Source organism: Hevea brasiliensis, chromosome 5 (assembly GCF_030052815.1).
Source record: "Hevea brasiliensis isolate MT/VB/25A 57/8 chromosome 5, ASM3005281v1, whole genome shotgun sequence".
Taxonomy (NCBI): Eukaryota; Viridiplantae; Streptophyta; class Magnoliopsida; order Malpighiales; family Euphorbiaceae; genus Hevea; species Hevea brasiliensis.
This window is the reverse complement of record NC_079497.1, coordinates 113,271,118-113,293,360: the sequence shown is the minus strand read 5'-3', so window position 1 is coordinate 113,293,360 and position 22,243 is coordinate 113,271,118. Positions and strand designations below refer to the sequence as shown.

Here is a 22,243-nt window from a genome sequence, read left to right as displayed (position 1 = left end):
GCCTATTTGATAGAATTATATGGAGATGTTTTAAAGGTAAAATAATGAAAAATAAATTATTAGAACTTTCCAAATTCATCAATTTAATGAGTTAAAAAAAGTTAAAATTTTAAAGATTTTGAAACTTGAAAACATCTGATGTTCCTTAAAAAATCTTGCTCTCAAACAATGAACTCGCATTATTTTTACTTTAAAAACTTGTATCTTACTTCTAAGAACTTTCTTGTATTCATTGATATAACATTAATGAATGATATACCAAAGCATTATATTGTGTTCATTGATTGAAAATAAGAAAAAATAAAGCAAAATCCATTAATAAATCAACCATGAAAGATTGAAAAGCCTTTAGTATTCGTCCTAAAGAAAAAGAGATTGGAAACAGTATAAAACCCAGCCTGTTCGTGCACGAGCTTGCCCCTAAAAATACTGCCTGTGATAAATAGTGAAACATTCAAAATATAATTACAGAGAGGGAGAGAGAGCAACTGGATAGGGAGAGATATGGGCGTATAACAGCCATTGATAAAACTGTGGGATACAATCGCAACAGTCAAAATTCATCCCCTAGAAATTTCCATTTGTCACAATTCTAATGGTTTAATACAATCATCAAAAGCTACTGCTGCTTCTAGAATTAGTTCCAAGAATCAGTTACAATCTTTATTGAACCACAGTAGCTCTACTTTTGGTTCTCTGCTAAACTCCCATCTGAACCATATCATTCAAGACACAAATCTGCTATAGCTTTCTAATAAGATGGTCGAAGCCTTTATAAAAAAACTTGCAAATATGGCAATATGTAGAGCAGTTCTTTATTTACCCCTGACTTTAACTGTAAGAGTCCAGTTAACCTTCCCCTCTAGCAAAGGGATAGACTTTGGCAAGCGTAGTTGAACTTCATGTTCCCCAAAAGTGGTCAAAGGTGATGGAAGATGAATATTATCCCGCTCAATTAGCACATTAAGCTGCCTTGCCACCTGAAAAATATACAGTAACCCTATCAGAATTAAGAACTACAAACAAAATAATAAGAATGATTTTCATTAACAGAATTATTAGTCTCCAAGCCTAATCCCAAATTTGCATAGACCTGCACCTGCACAAACCGAGTATGATGAATAACCAACATAGACACCTCCATGAAACTGAACACAAACTTCACTAGAAAATCTCTAAATCTTAGAAGTTATAGCTCAAGACTCTACAAGCATCTCATTTGTGACCAAGAGGCATATGTTGCAGTTACAAAGTTGAAACCAAAAAAATAATGTTGTGCCTTAGTATTTGCGTGATGATTGATTGGCACAAATAATCATCTAGAGATCATTTTTTTCCTAAATCCAGGCCCAGAACAGTAGTAGCTCTTGGCAGAAGCCTTCATATGGAAATTGTTTATATAGCCAATTGCCAGCAGAAGAACTATCTCCCACTCCACCTTGGCAAACACAACCATGTCAGTTTTCCAGTCAAAGAATATGCAGGTGAAAGCCATCTTTTCAGTGTATTAAGCATATGGCCATATGACACTGTTCTAACTTGTTTCACCAACATGAAGTCGTGGAATGTGAATGTGTTGCATATAACCTCCATAAACAACTGGTGCTTACTTACAAAAGCCTCTTTCAATATTCCTTTTTACAATTTCCATGCATAATAAAAAAAAATGACACCATCATTAATAAAATTTTACAGTGAAATAGATATAAAAAATGAATAAAAATTGAAGAATGCTATACCTCCTTCACAATGTCATCCTCTGTTACTGGTGAACGAATTTCAATGGCCTCATCTTTCGAGGCACGAGCACGGAATTTTTCGGTATTGATGCTTGCCCTAATTGTCTGTAAGATACCATATAATTATCATATGCGTCAGAGCCACAGTATACTAGTTCTAATGCATAACGGTATTGAAGAATAAAATCAACAAGAAAGAATTAAGAACTTCAAAGATAAGCTACAAACCAGCTTGGCATTAGCTAAACGTTTTGCTGCCGTTTCATATTCTTTCATCTTATCTTCTGCAGTCTCTTTAACTACTTTAACTTCTTCTTCTTCCTCACGCTGGTAAATCTGATGCAAAAGAGGTCAAAGAATCATAATTAATGAGTTATTGTCAAATGTAAAAAATAAATGGGCCTGTTTAATTGTGGGAAATAATACCTATTTTCCAGATTTGGATTTGCACTGAATTAAAATTTTTTTTTTCAATTTTCTTTAAATTATATATACAATGAATTTTTTGACATGTTAGGTTAGATGACTTTATAATAATTGTATTATTTTTAAAAAATAATATAACAACTCAACTCAACTCAACTAAGATTTTATCCCAAAAAATTTAGGGTCGGCTATATGGATTTGTTTTCTCTACTCTAAACGATTTTGGATTAAATCCTCAGAAATGTGTAATGCTTCTAGATCATATTGTACTACTCTCCTCCAAGTCAATTTAGGTCTACCCCTTTTTTTCTTTCTATCCTCTAACCTAATGTGCTCTACTTGTCTAACTGGAGCCTCCGTATGTCTACGCTTCACATGATCAAACCACCTCAATCTCCCTTCTCTCAACTTATCTTCAATTGGCACCACTCCTACCTTTTCTCTAATACTCTCATTACGGACTTTATCTAGTCTAGTATGGCCACTCATCCACTTTAACATTCTCATCTCTGCAACTCTTATCTTAGACGCATACCACTCTTTCAGTGCCCAACACTCATTACCATATAACATAGCCGGTCGTATAGTTGTACGGTAAAATTTTTCTATCAACTTATTGGGAATCTTACAATCACATAAAACTCCCATGGCACGTCTCCACTTCAACCATCTGGCTTTAATCCTATGACTACCATACTCCTCACATCCCCCATCTACTTGAAAGACTGAGCCTAGATACTTAAACTGATTACTTTGGGACAGTACCACCCCATTCAAACTAACTCCTTCCCTATCATCAGTTTGGCCTTCACTGAACTTGCAATGCATATATTCTGTCTTCGTTCTACATTTTTTAGATGCTTTTATTCATGATACTATAATATAATGAATGCATAATATTTGTTGACTTTTTTTATTATGTAATCATGTTTAAATAAACATTATTTTTATGATAATATGGAATTCAAATAATCATTATTTATTTTCAATGCTCTAGCAATAAAAATCTAGTGTATCAATTTAAAAAAAAAAGATAATAAAATATCTTAGAAAGGGAAATTTGAAATGGAGAATTGGATAAGTGAAAACGCGTTTTAGTTTTCTAATCATTTGGAAAATGGAGAAGTGGAAAGCTTGGAAATAGAAAAAAAAAATTGCAAAATGAATATTTTCCATAACTAAACAAGGCCTTAATATTTCCTGATATGAAACTAAACCACATTGACAGATGAATGCAGGAATTTCCATTAGCAAACTTATTCAGCAACAGTGGAACAAATATATTTATTTTGTGGTTAATCAAAATCAAGATCTGAAAAACCTTGCGCTGCTCCCTGATGAGACGAGAAAACTTGTCAATATTAGGAACAGCAAGCAATTTGGGCATGAGATGGTTGCGAAAATGCCCAGGAGCAACCTTCACTGTCTGACCAGCTTTTCCAAGCTTTTCTACGTTCTGCAAGAGTTCGAAATCAATATCAATAGATTATTATACCATTACATAAATGTTTTCAACTAAAATAACATTGTAGCTATACAATGTCTTTTACATAAGTGGATATGAGCAAGGCTTTCCCGAATATTATCTGGTAAATAGTATCGTTTTAAATCATCATCATGTGCATATCTAGGTGGAAACCTTCCATCCAAAAAAGTAGACACTTTCACAAAATCAATATCAATGTCACCCCTATACCCAGTTAAATTATAAAAGCATAAAAGCGTCAAAAGAAAAACATTCGTGGTAACTCTCCTATCTTTTCTTTGTGCTATATTTGGTAGAGAAGAATGAGAGACGGAAAGAAATCATATCTAATAAGAAATGTGGAATAGATATAGCATAGCTACTTTGTTAAGCTCTGATTAACAAAATGACTTCATCATAAGTGTTCCAAAAGGCACATTGGCCAAGTATGTGATTCCCTCTTCTGTCTTCATACTCTCTTACTAAAGTATTCTCTCTTTTCGCTATGTAACTCTGTCCTATGTCACCAATTATCTCTTCTCAAGCCAAGATGACGATATCTCTTCCAACAGCAGCCATCAGTACTGCACTTTCTAGGAACTAAACAGACTGACAGACAATCCAACAAGAGAGAGAAAACTAGTAAACTTGAGCCGATTCTCCAGTTAAATAAAAATAGAATGATTCACAGGTTCAAATCAATCTAACAAAACATACCGTTGTAAGAATAACTTCTAACTTTCTGAATCGAGCCCCTTGGCAAGCATAGAGAAGTGGATGTATAGCACCATCAGACCTCTTAAAGCTAGTTTCTTTAATAATATGCCGTAAGGCATTTCTACCATATTGAATATAAGCTATCATTGGAATGCAGCCTGTTTCAAATGAACTGAATTTCCATCACCATAGATTCTAACAAATAATAGAAAGCTGTAATTCATCATTGTTAGTTTTCAAAGTCCAAAACAAGATCTTATATTGTTCTTTTTATTATTTGAAATCACAAATTTAATTTGCTCCAAAAGTAAATTAGAGATGGAGAAGAGTAATAAAGTAAACCAACCTCTTGGAGACTCGACGAACAACAAGATATGGAATCGATGGGAGAGATCGAGAGGTAGTGATTGCCACTTGGGTCTTGGGCTGAGAAAGGGACTGAGGCCAAGCCGAAAGAGGTGGTGACGAGCTGAGTAGTAAGCGAGTAGCGAGGTGAGGCAGAGAGGGAACGAGGGGAAGAATCGAGTCTCAGAGAGTAAGACGACTGGGCGGCATAGGGGCTAGGTTTAGTTTAGACTCTAAAACGCAGCGTTTTAACATTTAGGTTCGATTACCCCAGTCTTTCACCCTGAAAACCGAAATAAATCGAATCTCCAAAATCAAAACGAACCGAATTAAAATTTTTTAATAACAAGAACCGATTTTCTATGTTATGGCAGTTTCAGCTCAAGTACAATAGTGCTAATCCTAAAGTTTTATTTGACAAAAATGAAGGTAAAATAAAATTTTTTAAAACAAAGTTTAAAGAAATAAGATATTTTATTTGAAAGGAAGGGATGATAAATGATAAAATGTTTAATTTAGCATTTATGTTTATTAGAAAAGTTTAATTTAATTTATTTTTAATTTTTTGTTTAAATTAATTTAAAATTTTTTATTTAAATTTAATTTAGTTAAAAAATTAAAATTTATGGACTAATTTTCTGATTTCTTATTTAAATAAAAATTAAAAAGTTTAATTTCTTAATTTTAGAACTAAATTTATTATTTTTTGATTTAAGCCTAAAAATTAAAATACTTAAATTCTGTTTATTTCATGAAAAATAATATATATATATATATGTGTGTGTGCACGCGCGCGCTTATATTTTAATAAAATTATCAAAATTTAGAAAGCACAAAAAAATTTTATTTTTTTTAAAATAAAAGTTATTTTCTTTAAAAATGACTTAATTTTCCCTTTAATTAAGAAAATATTTTTCGTTAATTAATTTTTTTAATTTCTCTAAATACCAAAAAATATGAAAAATATTTTTCTATTTTTTGTGAAATAAATAAAGTCTTAATTTTTTTTATTTTCTTAAATTTTAATTAAATTAAATTTAAATTTAAAATTTTAACTAAATTAAATAAAAAATTAAAAATAAATTAAATTAAATTTCTGAAATAAATATAAAATTTTAATTAAATTTTAAGCCGATGATAAATAGAAGGTGAGTATTCCATTATTCTCATATTGTTTAGTTAGAAGTGCTAGGTTTATATATAAAAAAATAATTTTACATAAAAAAATATTTATATTTAATTACAGGCGTCTTTATTTGATTATAATTCGATTATTATAACAGAAAAATATTCGTTTTCCAATTTTATTTAATTAATAATCTTTTAAATTTTTTTTGTTATAGATTTGAATATTTTTAATTTAATATATAAATTCATAATTTTATAAATAATATGTCATTCTATCAAAAAAAAAATAATGTCATTTATAATTATTATTTTAATAATTTTTCATAAGTATTGTTTGATTTATAATTACTGTTTTATTCAGATGTACTATACTATTGTTTTCATAAATAAAATATAATTTTAAATATTAATAAATTATATATTATTTTTTATTGGTTCAATTATAATTAATAATGAATTAAATATTTTTATTTTAATTACATTTATTTTTTAATTTTGATTTGATTATTATTTTAAAACTATTAAATATTTCTTTCAATTAATTGAAAATTTAGTTTAAGTAAATTTGATTAAATTATTGCCCATCCCTAATTTTATTAACCATATTTGACTAAATCTATGGGTTGAAATTTGAGAGATTTTGAAGTTTATCAAAACATTTCAAAATCTTATTTCTAAAAAAAAAAAATCTCCCATTTTACTTTATAAAATTATGAGTTCCCTCAAAAACCTCAAATCAAACACATCGTAAGTAATAGCACCGAAGAAATTTTTATGATATCTTGAGGGTATTCATGCCCTCAAAAGTTTATTGTTATAACAAAATTTTCTTCTATAAACCTATTATAGTAATTTAGAAATTATTTAAGTATTTTTTATTATCAACTAACTAAACTGATGATTTTTAATTTTAAATTTATTTCATTAATTTAATTTTAAAAGAGACAATAAATTTTTATTTTTTTTACTTTCATTAGTACTTTTCTTTTCTATCAATGATTAATTGTTTAAAATGTTGGGCATTTTCATAGTAGTTTACTAGTTTTTCATTATTTTCATTATTCATTTTAAAAAATTTATATATATAATTATATATTAAATTAAGGAATTAAAAAAATAAAAAATTAAATAATAAAAACAAGAAAGAAGAAGAAAATTGCAAGAAAAAGAATGAAGGCGGTGTTTACCTTCAGAAAATAGTAGTCGAAGACTCGCCCATGTAGAATTGCAGAGAAAGAAAAAGAGAGAATGAAGCCCACATGCCAAGCGGCAAAATGAGTCACTTTCACGCAGCAACGCATAGTTTTTCATTTCTCGATGCACAGTTGCACACGCCATCAATGTCACCACAACAACCGCGCAACACATGGCATTTCAAGGCTCCAGGAATTTGTAATTAGATCAGCAAACCTAAATATTCGAACTTTGGAGGATTAATGATATATTTCAATCTTTTTGTGAGTCAAATTAATCGGAACCGATCCAAACAGTATTAGTTTTGCCATTAGATCAGGTGAGCGTCTCTGACATTAAAGATCGATTGAATCAACAAAGAAAAGTCATTCTCAACATTAACGGTTAAGAGATCGGTTATAAAATCGGTGTTACATATATGAGTTCGGAATGACGTGGCTACTAAACAAATGTCATTGATTAAAAAAATCTCAAAAATTATGCTAGATTGTCTCTTAACACGGTATAAACAGGTGGCTAGTGTCTACTCAGACACCTTTTTCACATATTCTCACAATATTACTATTTCATTACTATATCAAATACATTCATTGACTTGAGGCTGTCAAATGGTCACTGTCCTCACTCTTTCTGGTATTTTCAGGTAACTTAAGATTCGATTAATCTGACAATCCAAGGAACCATGGCAGCATCAATACCTTTCTCAGATAGATATTAATAAAACGTCTAATTTATTACTGGACAAATAAACTTTATTTTTTAACAAAAAACCAGCAATAAACTTAAAAATCTGAAAAACAATTTCGACAATTATATGTAGGAATGATCTAGCTAGAGACTTGCCATTAGAACATCTGAAGATAAAATGTACCAAGTCTCAGTTATTTTTTCCTCCAGTAATGACCCATCATTGAACAAGCATTAGAAGCGTTTCTAACCGGTAAGAGATCGTTAAAAACATTATTTTCAAGCCAAGAGTAGTATATTTAATAACGGTGTATCAATTGCTTGTACGAGTCCTTGTTCTTTGAGTCGTATTCAATCTCCGCCTGCAAACAAGAAATGCTCATCATCATAATTTGCGTTGAGGAAGGTAGTCCTGGCCAGGAACTGGACCAAAACAGACTTGAACCAGCCTGGAACCATCCGAGACGGTTTCAGATCAAAATAAGGTTTTTTCTTTGAAAAATTGAAAAACAATTTGATTATTAGATTTAATCAAAACCAGACCAAACTAAGACTGAAGGGACTATAAATGTCCGATATTGATCCCCCTAAACTGCTGAACTGGGACCGGACCGCAGTCACCCCTAGAGAAAGGTTTATATTAACATTGTTTACTGATGAACACAAAAACATAGTTACCAAAAACAGACCAATTGCCGGTTGGACTGGTTGAACCATGGTGTTAAAAGAAAGTCCAATTTACCTAAAAAAAAATGAACAAGCAAAATAAGCCAGACAAATTCAATTGTGCAATTTTTAATCAAACTGTACTATATATTGTTTTTACTTTACTTTTTTATACATCTAACTTCACATAAGTAATCATTGAATTGTAAACATAACTAAGCCTGCTTAAGGTTCTGGTGCTCTAAATTACTAGAGATTAGCGGGTCTAACTGTCTAAGTCTTAACACTTAACCCTGGCTCAAGCTTCAATTAGTTGATAAAATATGGCAAAAGCTACTTGCTCTAATCTTTGGAGAAACTTGATGGACTACAAATGAGACTGAGAATCACTTAAACAGAAAAATATGAACAGGCTTTAGCAGATTCGATGTCATCGAAATTGCTTAAGAACCATAGAAGCAACGCTAATCCCAAACTTGAAGAATAATTACTAAGTTAATGAAAATCATTTAAAAGCATATTTTGAACATACCTTGCGAACACCTTTTATAGCAATCATAAGCTTTTTCCCAATTAGATCCTCCAAGACATCGTCTTTCTTCAGAGCTTCTAGAGACTCAGAAAGGGATTTGGGCAATCTTTTTAGTTTTGCATCTAGATAAGAAGGATTGGTATCTGTTTCAAAATTAAAAATGATTCATCAGGCTGAAAGGAAAAATGGAACAATATAACTTTGCAGCATTAACTATCAAAAGAACTTGGAAGTTGAGCTGCAAAGTCAGTTAAGGGAACATGTAGAGAACAGCACATTCAAAATCAAAAGTTTTCTTATGCCTTCAATTTGACAGAATCATGTAATTTTCTGTTTTGTCACAAAGGTAAAAGGGCCTATAAAGAGAGGATTCTGAGCATTAAAATGACTAACAAGTGGCATAGATAAATTCAAATGCCAAAAGGACGGAGAATCACTGAAACTGATGGGCTAAGTGATACGGAAAAAAAAACTGATGGCCTATAATCAATTAAATACATTGTAAATTTAGCATGATGATATAACAAAATTCATTGGTAAACCTAAGCTGTATTGAGAAACAAATCCAAGAAAGCACCATATGAAAGGTAAATAATACAGATATAGATTTTAATTCTAAATAATCCCTCAAATGCTATTGAAGTGCAAAACTGTTAGGCGTGTAGAACACACAAACTATACTCCTGTCCATTGTTGCATTAGCCATTAGTTATCAGCCTAGATGCATGAATTTCACATGTTGAAAGAAGGCCTTGTTACAGTACGCCTCATACAGAATGAAACCGAACACAACACTCTAATTGCATGGTGAAACTATGAATCATAACCTCAAATAAAGCATACTAATGATGTACCAAAAATTTTGAATAAATTTCCAACACACTAAATCATCAAATGATATAATCTTACCAACAGGTTCAGGCAGAGAAAGATGCCTTCTAAGGCCATCAATGCCAGCTGCAAGAATAGCCGCCAATCCCAAGTATGGATTTGCACATCCATCGAAAGATTTAATTTCAAAGTTGCTAACAAGACCATCTTTTATCCCAGGTGGGCAAGCAGTTCTTATTGGAGCTTCCCTGTTTTCTTTTCCCCAGCACTGGTATGCTCCACTCCATGTGTTGGGTTGTATTCTATCATAGCTACAAAAATGACAATTGGATGTGAACATTAACAGTGATAGTTTGCAAAAGCAAATTTCCATCAAGTATGCAGGCAATGTCTCGAACAACCTATTTAGAGTAGTGTCCACTAAGCAAGTGTTTCTACAATTTGTATATCCAAGAAAGTTCAGAAATATAATCATGTGCATCCATTTACTTTAGCAACTGTCCTGTAGAATCTTACTCGAGTAGAGCCCAATTACGTGAAAATACTTATGCAAGGCAAAAAGTTTTACAAAAGACTATAAGCCCTGAACCCCAGCCAACTAATTCTTCGTAATCGTGTATTTATGAAGATAATGAAAAAAAAAAAAAAAGGTAATAATCAGCAATAGCTACAAAGAATTGACACTATCATCAGAATGAAAGGAAACCTATTTGGAACTGGTGCTGTGAAGGCCAAAATTGAAGGGAGATGATGTAGAACTCCTGCCATGAACTCCTCCCCAACAGTTGAAATTCCATGCCTATAGGAACTACCAGATGCCATAAAAACATTTTCTCCATTCTGCCACAAGCTGATATGAACATGGGATCCAGAACCAATGTCATCCAGCGCATACCTAGGCAAAAAGCTGAGTTCAGTGTTCCATACAGAACAATTCTTACCTGGTACACAGGAGGATAAACCTCACTAGGCACTTTCTTCATCAGCATACTTATTTATCTCACAAATAAGGGGAAAACAATTTCTAAAAGCAAACTAGTGAACTAACACTTTAACAATACAAGGGTAGCTAAATGATTAGAAAAACTTACAATATCAATTGAATATTCACATTTACCAGGAAGATTTTTTTATTAAATGATAGAAGCCAGTTTTGCACAAAACATGATGTAGCTTATCAACAAATTAGGCATATAAAGACCATCTAAAATCAACTGTGATAACCAAATCTATGTAATAAAAAATGCAGTAGAATAAAATATTCATCCATAATTGGGCATGGGATTAAGCTGGAGTTATCATTTTTAAATCCACAATTATCTCTCTATAAGCATCTTCTCCCAAAATTCCAAGAACTGGATATATATTTTTCTCATTTTATTTTTATAACATTACAATAAAGAAAAAATAAAACTATCAATATTAAGACAAAATCATGAACCTACTTCGGTACAAAAGTTGCCAATAGTCCATGTTTCCTTGCAATAGCCCTAATAACCTCTCTGGCAAAAACGAGGTTGTCAGCGGAGCATGTACATGCTGTGTGCCCCAAGGCCATTTCAAACTGGCCTTTCCCAGCTTCTGCATGTAACTGCAACAGTTTTGAAAGCCAAAGAATCAACAAAAGCAGCAAATATATTCAAATTAAAATGCAAAGCACGTACACATGAGAGAGAGAAAGAGAGAACTTGAAAACAAATACTTAAAACCAGAGAATCTTTTATTCTTCTTTGGATCAATAAGTCAAGACAAAAACATATTAAGATTTTCAGTTTTGATCACTTTTTCAATTCAGAAAAAGAGGTATGTTGTTAGAAGTTACCCTGCTAATTAAATATGGAAAACTAACCTATTGTAGCTCTTGGTTTACCAGTATGCATAATTGAGGAAAAACATTTATATAATACTTGAATGTATAACAAATGTGACTATCCACAAATCATGAACCAAAAGCCAACACCATTAATGGAGTTATGGTCTTGAAGATACCAATTTGAACAAGACATTATTCATAAATATGTTTGATGCTAAGCTACATGAAAAATGCACCATTGTTTCCGCTAATCTCGACTAAAAACTCTTTTGGGTTTTGAAAGCATGCATATCTAAAACAACATAAGACTACGAAATGACGTGTGCTAACACATCTCTCTCTCTCTCAACCAATCAATCAAAATACCCTGTAATTGAGAATCCGAGACAATCCAAGCAACCACATTATTTTTACTCAGCAATAAGCTTATTATCAGGAAATAACTCCTAAAATTTAAATCTAATATCAACAGTATTTTGAGTTTTCTATTGCACCTGCTCCACGATAATATTTAGCAATTGAAGAGCAGCAACAACTTCATGAAATATGGGGGCAGCAGAGTCATATCCTGATGCAGAGCAATAGGGTGCTGAGTCAATTGGCAACCATTCTTCCTTCCCTTCCCTGCAAACACATATGGCTTTCGTTATATTTGTCATTGCCCAATTTAATGCTTGAAGGACATTAGGTGCATACTTTGCCACACTCTTTAAGAGCACAAACTCATTTTCAAATCCTGCATTCATTACCTGAAAATATAACATTAGAAATTCAGACAAATAACATAAAAACATGAATCTACATATTAACAATTCCAAGAGTATTAAAATATAAAATATCTGACTTACCAAGTTAAATTCATCTTTTAGAACTTTTGAAACCCTTCGTAAGGCCTCCCTTGGGCAATACTCCCATGCTTCACCAGGTCTAAGATGCATGTCAGCCAAAACCATCTCCTCTACTTCCATCCTATTGTAAAAGATATGCCATCAATTCAATTAGGTGGACTTACAAACATATATAGATATCCTAAAATAGACAACAAATTAACAAAAACTGAACATTCTAATGCAAGTGAACCAATAACAACCAATGAAGGATCTATGAAGGTTAATTGCACATGTAGAATGTAGATAACAGCTAACTAGGGATAATGGCAATGTTGTAGGTGCGGGGTAACCCTCGCTCAAAATTTTCCATTTTTATTTTTCCTACTCTTTTAGCTGCTCTCCTTTTGATCAATGAATCAAAATAAAAAACAAAATGCTAGGCCCACAAAAGCAAAAGCCCTTTCCTGACTACAAAAAATACCTGGCAAGTCCTTATTTGACATATACTCCTGGCTTCAAAGGAATGGAACACAATATCTTGAGATATCTCCTTTTTCCTTACAAAGAAGTTACAGTACAAACACAACAGCCAGCAAAGGCTATATTTTTCTCCGATAAGCATTTGGTTTTGACATTTAGCCAGATTGTAATTTGGGAAGAATAAAGCTTCCTTGATACTCCTATATGCCATTCTGGGACTCAGTTTTCACTTGCAGACCAATCTAATGTAGTTGAATAAACAAAAAACAGAAACTGATCGAGCACACAACATGGTTCAAGAATGAGGCAAGTTCTGGTGCTTTTTAATCAAGATTACAAAACATTAATGGGGTATTTGGTACGAGATTAACAAGAAGTAGTTGTTACCATAGTAACTTTTAACCTCTCATTAATGTTATTTGGATACTTAAAGAGACTAGGTTAACTTTTCACCTCATTAATATTTATGCTTTCTTGAGGGGTTAAATGTTTAACCTTAGAGGGCCTAAATTAATTATTACCCTCTTTAAAGGTTAAAACTTATAAGGGTAACATTTAACGCTTGATTTTTTAATCTTCTACCAAACACACCCTAAGGCATTAGTTTGCTTCCCTAAGGCCAACTTCATATCATTTAAATCTTTTATGTTTCTAGTTATTGTCCATATTACACCTAGGTTACTGATTTAGTTAATAATCAGTTGAATGTAAGAACCACATCTAAGCTAGCCAAGTCTGACCTACTAGCTTCCCAAACCTATGCTTTATATAACAACTTTAAGTCATTTCGACCAAAAAAAATAAAATAAAATAAAAAAACTGACGTCATGGTTGATTGTAACCATATGGTCCAGATTGGAACTCTTGATTGTTAAACTTTTTACAAGTAGAGCATTTTAATCAGAAGATTATAGAACCTGGTGTTTCCCATTTTTATTGCAGTAAAGCCTTGATCTCTTCAGTCAGTTACACCAACTCCTAGGCCTATTTTGAGAGAGGCTGTGTATGAAGTACAAATCCCTTTTTTTTTTTTTTTTGAGGCTGTGAATGAAGTACAAATCTATAAGACGATTAACATCAGAATACTTCAAGTTGGAAATGCTAACGAAACTAAAATGTGGAGCTATAATTGACTTTTTGGAAGGCTTCAATCAAAGGTATGATCTGGTCTATGTTCAGGTTTTGAGCACAGATATATATGACTTCTTTTTATTTCAATACAATATATTCATTAGACAGTGAAATGTAGAACATCAACAAGTCATATAGCCACAATTTAAAATTTTTTTTAAAAAAAGAAGTGAACAACAGGCAGAAATACTTGATAGTGTAAGAGGACATTGAAAGTCCTTGAGCTAGAAATAATACCATGGGATTCTCCTTATAGTTGTTAAATCAGGCATCAGCCTGATCTCACCCACTCCAGTCAGATTAGTCTCATCTGCTGGACCATCAACAGATGAAGTCATTGCCATACTTGCAAAAGTCAAACCAATACCATTCTTCTTCACAACATCATTGAAGCGTTTTATAGGAACAACCTGAAAAGATAAATCACATTGAAAAAAAAAAGAATCAAATGAAATGGAGCAAACTTAGGGACCACAAACAAATTGCAAGCATCTAGAATGATCTCAAGTTTCCACATATATGAGACCAAAATAATCCTCAACAATTTTTTCCTGATGAAGTACTTCTCCAATGGAATCAAAAATGGAAAAATCAAGCTAAGGAAAAAAAAAAAAAAAAGAAGAAGTTCAAATAAACAAATGCTTACACGGCATCTGTGTTGTCCTGATGCATCTACCCAGAGGATACGAACAAGTGAAACACCATTGTCTGAAGCACTATTCCCAATGTTCACAGAGTTAGCAGATACAATATCCTTTGAGTTAAACACTTTTGCACCTATATTAATCTTGTATAACTTAATTGCATTTCGTGCTAGGATGTCTTTAGCTGCTTCAATAGCTTCATCAACTGTGACGTCACCATCACAGCATGCATCATGTAGCACAGAAAAAATGATTTCGCGTGTTTTTTTTGCACCTGTAAAAACAAGAACTAAAAGTTTGAAAAAAATCTTCTTCATAGCTAATGGTCTTCTAGGAAATATAAGAAAATAATAAGTTTGTAAAACTAAATGTCCGTCTGTCTATTGACTTCATATCTTTATCAAACAAGTAATACGGATACTTCTCCAAGCTTCCACATGTTCATTTTTCTAAGAATTATTTTAACAGTAGCAATAGGGAGCAACAATAGGTATATTAAAATAGTTTTGTTGTATGCAATGGAGCATGTCAGCATGAGCATGTAGAAAAACAGAAAGATAAACAGAAGACTCCATACAGGATTAAGTGTTCTCATCCCTTTTTTATGGTAAGAACCAATGGGCATGTGCAAAGCACTCAGAAAATCAAATACAAAAGTAAGAAAATCAAGTACAGATTTTGAGAGCAATAAAAGCATTATCAAGATTGAATGTCATATTGTATCAGTTGACAAGAACTTGAAGTCTTGAACAAACCTAAGTAATATGTTTCAGGAAATGCATAGCCATCAGTGCTGAACATAACCTGCAAGTTTTTTATGTTTAGCATCAAATATTGCTAGTAGAAACAAAACAAATATGCCAACACAAAAACACAAAGCACTGTACAACTTTGTATAAATTAATTACAGAATCGAGAGATCACTTCTAGAAATACACACACTCACACACATATATAAAAGCTAATTAATAGTCCCTCTGCCCCACAAAGGTTGTCCACTATTTCTTTTTGGGATGTTCCAAAATATATGTCCATTTTCATAAAGTCAAAAAGATTTTAGAGTGGTTTTCCTGTTCTAACACTCATTATTTAACTTCATAGTAAAATGAGAAATTAATTGTAACTTATTCATATTCAAGGCAATTACTCTAAATAAAGAGAAAGATGCCAATTTTTTAGAATACAATGAGGGGCATAGGAGGAAGAATGGAGTGAAAAATGTGAGTTGGCAAAGCATTAATTATGTTTTCTTAAACAATGTAAAAATGGAACGCGACAACCTTTTTGGGACTTCGGGAGTACTAAAAGTCACAGAGGCCTGCAGTTCGCTTCCATTGACACACACATGTCCATATAGACACAAACACTAGAAGAAAATAACATGGCATTTATCAGAATATCAGAATATCAGAAAAAGAAGTTTAATTATGCTATGGTTTCTTTAGAAGAAAATCTCGCAAGAACTTCCTCAAAACAAGTTGACAAGAAAATCTTCTCTTGCAAATCTTTCAATTGAGACTGCAATCACCTTATTCATTGGAGCTAGCTCCAAAAGTTCTTTGAGTGAAGATATCATCCCGTGGACACTAAGTTTAGGAACTGCCAAGCCAAAATCAAGGTACACCTGAAAGTAAAAGGATTGAAGTGAATGACAAGACATAAATACATGCATAGAAAGTAAACAACATAATTAGAAGGGATGATAATGTCTTAAGTACATGCATAGAAAGAAGAGTGATTCAATGGACACCAATGATTTCACCTGGGGATAAACTGAGGCCAGATATGATGCTTCCTTTGAAAATGGATATGATGCATGCAAAAGAACGATATGACACTTGGAAAATCTCTCATCCTCAAGAAGCATTCGAAGATGAAGGGGATTAGATAACCTTAGATCCAAATCTTTATCTCCAAAACTAAATGTGAGAGAAAAGAGTAAAGCAAAAAAATAAATTTAAAAAGATTAGGAATACTGAAAAGACACAGATAAATGAATGCTCTCTATGGTAGCTAAATGTAGGAAAAAGAAAGGTAACTTGGATCTTAAGAACTTGTCAGGAAATTCTCAGAGGCAGACCAACTTGAGGCTGGTCCTCCTATCCCTGATATTAGTGCCAAATGTTGAAATTGTTCAACTTCAAACAATTTAAGCACAGTTTCAGTTCACTTGAGCACACTTTCATGAATGAAATCCGTAGCAGACATTAAAAAGTTAAATCCAATTAGCTTCAGCAGAGATGACAGCATCTTCAATCAGCTGTGGAGACACCTTAAGTCCAAGTTTCCGATTCGTTTTCCCACACCTTCCAGCCATTAATCAGGGCATAAAGTGAATTTTAACAATTTCAAAATTTAATTGTACCCTGTGTGTATCTGCATTGGCAAGTCAAACTGTAGAGCAACCTCCAAACTATGTGTGAAAATATAGTCGATAAAGCTTTTATTTGTTATGCGAACAGGCTTGCCAGCTGGAAACAGGAATTGATTAATATATCTGGTGATTGGAACAGAAAATTACCAATCCATATATCATGCTTACCACATAAAACTTCAGCAAGACCTTCCTCAGCATCTTTTGTAGTGACATTTGTATTGATTTCTAGGCCACTGCGGTATGCAGCTACGCTTTTCAAGCCAACTATTTTATCAGCAAATGTAATAGACTGTAAGGAATTAACTAAAACAGGGCAGCACTTCTTATTACAAAGAGAATGCGGGCATCAGAAAACGAGCACAACTAATTGAAAGGATATGACCTCAAGTTCTCCATAAAGGTTTCAGTGAACTTATCCAATGTCCAAGTTGATCCATCTAGCAACTCCTATAAAATACCCAAAAAATCCTTATGAATAAATGAATTGAAAGGTCAGAAAATTGATGGCTGCAATGAGGAATGCTAACATGTCAATAGGAAAAAAAGTTGAATATTTCAAAAATTAGAAATAGAAGAACTCGAGTTTGAAGAGTAGTGAAAATATCAAAATCCACTCAAAAGGGAAAAAGAAGCCAATATGGCTAATTATCAATTTCTACCTTTAGATCATCGGTGAACATGTGAAGTTCCATAAACCTGGTCTGACTAATGCTCCCATACCATTATCATAATGAGGCAAAAATTTTCTTGAAATTCTAAATGCTCAATTTACTAGAGAATTAAATCAGCAAAGGCAAATAGAATTGTGACCTTTTCTCTCCCTCTTGTAGCTGTTAACTGTTAAGGGCAATTGGATATCAAAATGAACTCACAGTACATACAGAAAACTCCAACCAGCTCAACAATAAAGCAAAACCCAGTCATAGTTGCCATTAAAGTTGAGAAGCATACAAGTTTAATCATTTTGATGAAATGAAATGAGATAATAAGCTCAATGTGACACAACACATTTTGCAAAAACATATTGATCATGTTTGTAATACCCATAATCACAAATGGAAAGCAAAAGAAATAAGAAAAACAACTCACTTTATCCAGAATTGATTCAGCCAAGCGTTCAATTCTCAGTATTCGACCAACAAATGGAGTGAAATTCTTATGCCACTCAATATCATGCATCTTATCCAACTTCAATCCATCATCAATGAGAATTGCAGAGATTCTTGCAGCTTTAAAGCATTTAACCGTAATGGATCCCAGACCTGAAGATCTGCGATGCTCTTCAACAACTTGCAAGGAATTCTCACAGCCATATAATTCCGCTACTTCCCTCAAATTCCTCTTCCATAAACAAAACAGTTAAATCAGGATGGAAGCCATAAAGCCAGATTTCCAAAATCACAACACACTTTCACGTATTATCAAAAAAATATTCAAGAACAGCACATCAAAATATTAATTCACTGACAAAATATCCATTTCTTGTGTATACTTTGACAAAATATCATCAAACCCAAAAAGAATTTAAAAAAAAAAAATGAAACGCCTACCAAGCAAATACAGAAATCAAACCAGTGAACAAGATGATCAATTTTATGCATGTAATTGGTGAGAAACAGAAAACCACTAAAGTTTAAAGAAGGAACTATCAAAAACACAAAAATTTCATCCGCGCCAAAAGCAATGTCCGTACATAACAATCAATACAACCACAAACGAATTAAAACCAAAATTAACAAATCGTTAAGCAAATGGAGGCAGCAAACAGAGAAACAAACAAACAATGAGACAAACACGTACAGAAAAATACAAGAACGTAGATACCTTGAAGGAGAGAGAGTGAGGAGCGAAGGACAAAGCATCGCCGGCAGCTTCAGAGAAGCTATTGATGAAAGGGAAGGAGGAATCGAGAGCAACGATGTTGTGAGCATGAGCGTCGACCAGCATCACCTCCTCTATCGCCTGTCTGAGCTCTTCAAAATCCATTTTCACAGCTCTATAAACTTCAACTTTCACTCAAACACAGACTCTGCGGATGGATGGTTCAGTCTTTGGAGATGAAGTTATGACATGCGAGATTGGTTTGGTCAAAGCAGAAAGCGTCAAAGTCTGTGCGCGTCCGTAGTATAGCATTTTTGGAAAGCACAGAGACTGTTTATCACTGCATACCGATAATAACAAAATCTGACACTGTGCGGGATGAAGTAATAAATGAAGGTGCTAGACCCATTTTCTGCGGGAGAGAATTCGAATGGAGCTTTTGAATATATATATATATATATATATATATATATATATATATATATATATATATATATATATATATTATTAATTCATTCATAAATATACAGCACAAAAAATATAAATATAGATAATTTAAAATTTATATTTAAGATATAGAAAAAAAAAATTTAATAGTGGTAGCTATTTTTTTTTAATTTTAATAACAAAACAAAACCATCAATATCGTAAAAAACAAAACCTTGCCAAATGGGGAGATAGAATCCAGTAGTAGGAGAATAAAATCTTACACTCTGATTGGATATAGAGAAAAGGAAGAAGGAAGAAACTAAATGAAAAAAAATAAATTAAGATTGTTATTTTTTATTTTTGAAAATGAAAGAAAATAAAAAAAAGATAAAAAAAATAAATATTATTTTATTTTTATTATTTTCTTTTTAAATTAAAGAGAAAATAAAGTAATTAAAAAAAAAATTTACACTTCAATTGATGAAATTATATATATATTTTTATTTTTTATTTTAATTTTTTAAATAATTTATAAAATTAAAAGTAAAATAGTAATTTAAAAGAAAAAAAAATTATTTTATTTTTTTTCTTATCTCTCCCCAATGTGAGAAAATAAATTTTATTTTTCTTTTCCTCACTATTTTTCTTTTATCTCAAATAAAAAAAGAAAAAATAAATAAAAAAATAAAAAAGTAATTTTTTTTTATTATTTTTCATCCTCCCCCGTTGCATATCCAAACATAACGCTAATATATTGAGAAGAAAATATTAAATTTAAGGAATATATTTCAACCAAACACAAATTTATAAATTTATTAGAAATAAAGATACAAATTTTAAAAAAATAATATGGGGTAATTACCAATAAAAAAACTCAAAGAGAAAAAAATAAATAAATAAAATAAATGAAAAAAAAAATAATTTCTATCAAAACACCCTTAATTTTCAATCGAGTCATTTTCCACTTTCTTCACTTTATCGTATTGAGCAAAGTCAAACTATATATTTAATAGACTATTTTTTAAAAAATAATTTATTTGGGATTTTGAAATAAGATGACAGAGTTACCTAACGTAAATAATAATAATAATAATAATAATAATAATAATAATAATAATAATAATGTTTATTGTGTATTGGCCTAATTTCTCGAAAGGCGGCATTAATTTGCGGGAGTCAAGTTTAAACGGTCAAAACCTATGGTTAGTTTCCGAAATTATTATATTTAATTGTAAAAAATTATTAAAATAGTGTTTCATGGCAATTGGAATGAATGTAGATCGTTTACTTTTTACATAGAAAGTATCTAATAATATAATATTTTTTTTATTTAATGTTAAATGAGGAGATGGCATTGAATAAGCAATTCATTTGAAATGAATGATGAAATAGGAATTGAAAATGAGAGAAATTGAAAGCAATTGTAGCCCTAAGAAAGTGACGTGTGCTTTTTTTTTTTTTAATAAAGTGGTGTGTGCTCAATGAACGAGCTAACATTTTTATACATTTATAACAATGTTTGATTGCAACACTATATCGCATTTATTAGTAGAATTTCCGTATTATGTGTAAATAATTATATCTTTTTTTAAATTAATTTTAAAAAAATACACACAAATATGATAGAGAGAATATTCACTGTAAATACTTACACTTTCAAATAATTATTGACTCAAAATCAGTTATGTACGCACTTATATCTTAGTTAATGTTAAATGAGAGTTGATATTGAATTAGCATATATATATATATATATATATATATATATATATATATATATATATATATATATATATATATATATATGAAGTTAAGCCTTAAAAATAGATTCATAAAAGTGTACCACGTAATTTAATCAGATCACCCAAGATAATGTCATGTGGCATATTATAATTTTTTATTTTTATTTTTAAAAATTTTATATAAAAAAATAAGTTATCATATTAAATATTAAATTTTTATTTAAATATTTTTAATTTTAAAGATTAAAATATTTTTATTAAAAAAATAATTATTATCAAAAATTCATTTTTCTACATCTTAATAAAACTCTATTTTTAAAAAAATTATAATGGGCATATTTTTTAAATAAATAAATGAGAAGATTGTTACTTTCATTTTTTCATATAAAGATAGAAACAATAGATAATAGATAATATAGGCTACTAATATAGAAATCTATTTTAAATTGAATTTAAATAATAATTTTTTATTTATAAAAAAGTTATTTGAGGGTGTTTTAGTCTCCTTATTAATTATTTATTAAATTACTTGTGCAAATAAGTATTCCCATATTCAAATAATTGCTATTTTGACAATATTTACCAATAAAGAAGTGTATCTAGAGTATTGCTAAGGGAAGAAAATTATTATTATTATTATTATTATTATTATTATTATTATTATTAGCTAAACTTTAAAAATGACTATACAATAGTGTGGTGTACTGTAGTTGTAATATTCTGAATTTTTAAATAATTATTTTATGTGTAATTATATAATTTTTTACTGATTTAATGGGCCCAGGAGGGGCCATATGATATTGATGAGATATGAATATGGGAAATGTGTTTTAGAAGTATTATTTGGATCATTTTGCAAGTTGAGTAGGTCTTAGGTATTGGGGAACTCTATCGGATTTTTGGCAAAACTTAGGATGTCCTTTGATTCTTCAAAGTTTTATTTTAAGTAAATATTGATCAGTTTGTAATGTAATTGTTTAAGTGATTCGGGTTAACTCTTCTCCTCTGCCCAGCCACTTCAATGATCTCTGGTTAATCTGTGAGTAAATATTGATTTTACTTATAATTTCAATATTATTATGTATTCAAGGCATATTCGTGCATCACTTGTAGATATATGTATATAGTTATTTGCTAAGCACGCCCTATATTGCAATTGTATTTGATAATGTTGTTGTGATTATTGCTTTATGGCGATCTGGAGCTATGTGTGTTAGTTTGTGTATATGGATATGGATAGGATGGG

General features: G+C 31.1%; 2 protein-coding genes across 3 annotated transcripts; both read right to left on the bottom strand.

Moving 5' to 3' along the window:
• Positions 1-510: 510 nt before the first annotated feature.
• Positions 511-4,902, bottom strand: LOC110662659 (uncharacterized). Of its 2 annotated transcripts, none has more exons than XM_021821702.2 (6): positions 4,694-4,902; positions 4,348-4,519; positions 3,487-3,621; positions 1,968-2,075; positions 1,740-1,844; positions 511-980 (listed from the first exon to the last, which is right to left on the bottom strand). In XM_021821702.2, exons 2-6 carry the CDS (start codon positions 4,492-4,494, stop codon positions 816-818), a joined length of 660 nt encoding a protein of 219 aa, XP_021677394.2. In that variant the 5' UTR covers positions 4,495-4,519; positions 4,694-4,902; the 3' UTR covers positions 511-815. The 2 variants fall into 2 exon arrangements, with proteins under 2 accessions (XP_021677394.2, XP_021677393.2); XM_021821701.2 differs by having other exon boundaries at positions 4,348-4,505.
• Positions 4,903-7,728: 2,826 nt separating this feature from the next.
• Positions 7,729-19,244, bottom strand: LOC110662660 (protein fluG). The gene is made up of 18 exons (XM_058147468.1): positions 18,830-19,244; positions 18,095-18,346; positions 17,386-17,452; positions 17,171-17,287; positions 16,994-17,099; positions 16,391-16,547; positions 16,157-16,252; positions 15,384-15,432; positions 14,631-14,902; positions 14,222-14,394; positions 12,392-12,512; positions 12,240-12,292; positions 12,038-12,167; positions 11,176-11,321; positions 10,437-10,625; positions 9,809-10,041; positions 8,900-9,042; positions 7,729-8,063 (listed from the first exon to the last, which is right to left on the bottom strand). Exons 1-18 carry the CDS (start codon positions 18,989-18,991, stop codon positions 8,001-8,003), a joined length of 2,529 nt encoding a protein of 842 aa, XP_058003451.1. The 5' UTR covers positions 18,992-19,244; the 3' UTR covers positions 7,729-8,000.
• Positions 19,245-22,243: the final 2,999 nt, after the last annotated feature.